This window comes from Gossypium hirsutum, chromosome D06, assembly GCF_007990345.1.
Source record: "Gossypium hirsutum isolate 1008001.06 chromosome D06, Gossypium_hirsutum_v2.1, whole genome shotgun sequence".
Lineage (NCBI taxonomy): Eukaryota > Viridiplantae > Streptophyta > Magnoliopsida > Malvales > Malvaceae > Gossypium > Gossypium hirsutum.
Genome location: NC_053442.1, coordinates 59,333,039 through 59,338,262, shown reverse-complemented (window position 1 = coordinate 59,338,262; position 5,224 = coordinate 59,333,039). Strand labels below are relative to the sequence as shown.

At 36.0% G+C, this 5,224-nt stretch overlaps 1 protein-coding gene across 1 annotated transcript; it reads right to left on the bottom strand.

Annotated features, from left to right (window-relative positions):
• Positions 1-533: 533 nt before the first annotated feature.
• Positions 534-3,056, bottom strand: LOC107900544 (laccase-5). Its single transcript, XM_016826170.2, has 6 exons — positions 2,867-3,056; positions 2,606-2,757; positions 2,243-2,487; positions 2,030-2,158; positions 987-1,946; positions 534-905 (listed from the first exon to the last, which is right to left on the bottom strand). The coding sequence occupies exons 1-6, from the start codon at positions 2,954-2,956 to the stop codon at positions 775-777; spliced, it is 1,707 nt and encodes a 568-aa protein (XP_016681659.1). The 5' UTR covers positions 2,957-3,056; the 3' UTR covers positions 534-774.
• Between the last annotated feature and the right edge of the window lie 2,168 nt (positions 3,057-5,224).

Sequence of the window (5,224 nt, the reverse complement as noted above, 5' to 3'; positions counted from 1 at the left end):
TTGTATTATCACTGTAAAGGATTGGTTGGAATACAAGCCTTCTCATATAAAAGATTATTTTTTTCATTAACAAAAACTTAACCTGAATATTATTTTCTTTTCCTAAGTTTACAATAAAATCTACGGCACATCTCTTTAATTACGAGTAACTAAATTTATTTTCCTAGCCAAAGACATAGACAAAAGCTTTGTTTTATAGAATTGTGAGATGTAAAAGCGTTTTTCAATCGTTTCCTACTCGATCATATTTGCTTATCTTTTATTTTACGAGATAGATAGAATCGCCTTTTAGTATTATTCTTAGTGTTGTTCTAAAAAATATTACTTGTTTAGTATTTAAAATGATATATAATTTATTAGAGTAAATTGACAAGTAATTGTCTTTTTATTTTAATAATTAGAACATAGATTAAGAGGAAATTTGGGTTAGGCTATGAGAATGGATGATCTAATTTCAATGAATTACGCAACTGAATTTGTTAATTAAGGTAGGATATTTTCTTTAACCCGTAAGGGATAATTAAAAATTAAAATGAAAATTAAAGATTCGGAATTTATGATTAGAAGTTTCTCTGTAATGAAAAGAATACAACAAAGCTATCCAATGAAACAGAGGATTAAACTAGTTTCCCAAATTCAGGGAAGAATTGGTATGCTACAATACTATGAAAATGATTAAGAAAAATACTAATAACAAAAAAATGGTAACGGAATCACCCTTGATATTGGGCTTATGAATTTCATTGATTACGGCGTGATAGCTGATGAATTCCCTTAACATATGGGCAAATCTGGCGGCGGCGGTTGGATGGTCTGCAATTCACCAACTCCATTGTCGACAAGGAAAGCCATTGCCAAACCCCAACTGATATGAACATCCAGATGACAGTGCAGGATCCACACTCCTATTAACAAAAATCAAAATGAATGGTTATTTCATAAAAGAAGAAGTAGCAGTAATTGAAATGATGAAGAAGAGTGTTTACCAGGATTATCAGCGACGAATCTAATGACTGCCCATCCATTCACAGGCACTCCAACAGTGTTCCTCATGGGTGGATCAACAAGGTTGAATTTAGAAGTATCCCTTTTAGGATCGAAGTTCCCAAAACCTTCTGCAATGATATAGAAATCGTATCCATGAAGATGAATTGGATGATTCTCAGGTGTCACTATGCTTGTGTCTTGGAGCACAATTTGTACCCTTGAACCATACTTCAATTTGTACAACTTGGTTCCCGGAACAGGTTGAAAGAGCGATCGGCTCACGTTTCCGGTGTAGTCAAATTTCAATGGAGGGTTTGCTGGGAAATCTGTGGTGAAAACGCCTGGAATTCCTTGTTGGTGAGCTTGCAACAGAGAGAAGTTGCGCGGGAGCACGAATGAGACGTTGTTCATGCTCGCTGTGAAACGTGTACCATTGGGTCCTTGGCAACGACGTTTTCGGAAATTGGGTGGGCAGTTGTTGAGTCCCAGGCCGATTGTGAAGAACAGGCTTTCATCTATATCGGTTGGGACTTCGGCCTTTTCTCGACTTCTAAAGCTTTGGCTGAAGGCGGTGACAGTGTTGGTGTCGTTGTAGGCTGGTAAAGAAGGCATGATTGGAGTGGGTGCATTGCATTTTTTGGCAGCACAAGAGGCAGACTTGTATTCGAGAATGGCGGTGGTGGTCGTGTTGTCAAATGGTGCGTTTTGCGCGCTTTGGTAGGCTCGAGCTGCCATGTAATATCGAGATGGTGGCTGATCACCTCGGATAAGAACATCAGTGGTTTGGCCGGGGCCTAACATGAGCACGGAAGTGGTGAAGGGTTTGGTATAGGAAGCATCAGCTCCAACAACAGTGAGCTTATGGTTGGCTACTTTGAAGAAAAGCGGCTGGTTCAAGGCGGCATTGATCACTCTGAGGAGATTCGTCTCCCCGGAGTCGACGGAAACTACTGTAGTCTCTGCAAAAAAGAAAACATTAGTTAATAACATCGGCTGTCACCCGAATGTGCGGTTCGAATTCAATTGGTTCGGATCAAATTACCTTTGGAGGAGCATTTGTAGAGATCACCAGGTTGAGCATTGATGGTATATGCATCAGAGACATTTGGAGCTGCCCCTGTTCTTGTTGCTTCCCTCACCACATCAATGGGATTTGCATCCCACCATTCACCTAATCATAATCATATTCATCAGCATAACATTTCATTCTGATCATCACAATCATTTGTACTCGTAACCGAAAAGGAATCTTTACCGAGAAGAATCGGTGTTTCGCGTTTCGGCTTAGGGAAAGGGTAGGATTTTCCTTCTCTGGGACGGATGATGAGAGCTCCATAAACAGTGGCTCTAAGCCATGAACTGTGAGCATGCCACCACAATGTTCCTTCTTGTCCTTGAACTGTAAATCTGTAAGTGTAACTTCCTCCCGGTCTAATCGGACACTGAGTCACGAATTCCGGTCCATCTGCCCATCCGGTTCTCATTTGCCGCACACCATGCCTGTATATCAAAGTGGTTAGGGTAATTCAAACGTGCAAATGGCAACTAGAAATGAATGAAGCTGATGACATGCGTGCATGGCATGCATGCATGAACGAATTTGCAGTTATTAAATTACCAGTGGATGGTGACATTATATCGGGCTTTGTTGACAACTTGAACTTCAAGGGTGTCGCCATTCTTGATCTCCAAGGTAGGTCCAGGAAACATGCCATTAACAGTGATGGTGTTGTGAGTCTTGCACAGCCTCTTCACTTTTGTTGCTTGAATCTGTTTCATTCACCAACCAACATCAAGTTTTTTATTTAAATGTCCAATGACAACCAATTTATCAGAAAGATATATATATATATCAAAAGAAAGAAGTAAAAGAACATACAACAAATCGATGTCGTTGAACTTCAGCATTTGCAGACAATGAAAGGAAAATGACAAGGAAAATGAAGGAAAACTTGTTGAAAACCCCCATCTAATCAAAGCTTAATAGCAAAAAGCTTTGCTTATTGGTCTGAGGAGTGATATGAGACAGAGATAAAGAAAAGGGATTTTATAGGAAAGATTAGAGTAGTTGTTTAGAGGTTGTCAGATTAGGTTTTGATTGGGCTAAAATGGTGATCTTTTCACTAAGTTCAAACCTGCAACAGAGTTGTTGCACCCACTAGCCCATTAAAACTGAATTATGTCTTCAATGCTTGCTTCACAAGGAGTTTATTTTTTCTCTTTCTAGATCAACAAATTTTCTTATAATTCCTTTTAATTTCTTTTTCCAAATTAGTTAGATGATAAACTCATTGTTTGAAAATTAATCATACCCTGCTCATGTACATGTAGTCGTGATTTGTACTTGAAATTAATTAGATTGAAGTAGAACATTCTTTATTTTCTTGAGAACCAGCCCTTTTCATGTAGATGTGCACTAGCCTATTTAAATATAATTTTCAGAATTTACCAAAGTCTTCCAACGTCAGCTCATGAAAATGTAAAGGGAGGATATATGATGGACACGTGAGATTAAGCAAAGTTTAATTGTTGAAAGCAAATCAGTTTAGGTTAAATGCAGGCTTAAAATCTAAAAGATTTGAATGTATATTTTCAAAGAAAGGACATATTGAATAAATAAATCGGTCCACTTTTGTTAGGTGGCAATTATTATTAAAATAAAGAGATTTGATTGAGTCTAACAGCTGATTTCTTAACGACATGTCGGGTGCATACTTCAACCAGTGACTTAGTATTTTTATGATAATTGAAATTAGTTAGATTATCTTACAAACAGTTAAGAGAAGATCTATGTTACACGCATGCTGTCATGTTTGCTGAACTAGAAAAGTTCATTCCAGTCTTGTTAGCTCACGTTGTCATTCAAAATCGCATTTGTCATGTTAAAAGTCTTATGTGTGTTGTGATACGGTATGTCAGTATCATTTAGTTTTTTTCTTGGTTGAATGATCAATCTTTTATTACCAACATTGGAACATGTTTGTAGTTTTGGATAATGTTGACTGTTGGAATTTTTTAATTTGAGGGTTTGATAGGATATAGGTATATAATTGAGTTTATATTTGTGAAACACCGACTCAACATAGGTAATGTTGTGCAAGTTTTTTTTTATTATTATTAATCTCATTATATGTTCTTATCATATATGCTCTTTTTAAGTAGGAGGATAATGTGCTTCAGTACACTTGAACTCACGTCGTCCTGCACCACTGACAACAATGCCGATGCCGCTAAGACTCAATCGGCAGAATGCTTTGCAAGTTAGGTGTGAATTTTCGTAAATGATATCACGGCAATAGTTGGTTGAAATATAAGATTAAATGCTACATCGTAAGAGAATCCCGAAGTGGGAGTTGTTTATAAAATCTTAACGTTTAATGACATTAAGATTATCTATTTTTAGACGTTGAAGTTTATGCGATATCAAACTTTAATTAGAAAATATTATATAGAAAAACTCCGAAGAAGGATTTTAATATAATGTAATGCATCTAATCACTTCAGCAACCATTTCAAACCATTCAACACCCATATCAGCTACCCTATAGGTTTGAGGCATTTAATAAAAATAAAACCATGAGACTTCAAAAATGGATGTATGTATCTCATAAAAAGAGATCAGCTAGTGTTCAGCATATGTTTCATAACGGAATTTCATACTCAGCTCATATAACATTGGATGTTACAATACCAACAAATTTGCAGTGAAATTTGGTTGTTTTATAATTTAGGTAACCAAATGAGATATTCCCCTCAAAGTTGTAATAAAAGCAACGTAATAGAGACTTTTGTCCGAAATTGCAATGTAGAAAACTGTCGCTGTCAATTTAGTGTAAGAACAATAAAGACACTGAACCAAAATTTAAAAATGTTGATATTATTATATTTTAATTTAATTTTACCACTAAGTTGTGGTTGTTTTCTAGTGGCCTCTGTTATAAATTAATGTTGATATTATTAACTGTTTTTTCTTGGAGAAAATGTCTTGCAAAAGAAGAACAAATGATTTCATCTTCAAGGACTAGGTTTATTAGTTTGTTCAAATTGCATGAATATTTTGGCAGCAACTCAGAAACGACAACAAGCAAAGGCCAAAAACAAGTTTAAGCCACAATGGTTACTCTCTTCTATTACAAGTACTAACAGTTATAAGTAAACTACAAAAATAATAAATTTAGTGATAAGAAAATTGTCTTAGAGAAAGAGAAAGGGGTAGGATAAGGAATAGATAGGTGAA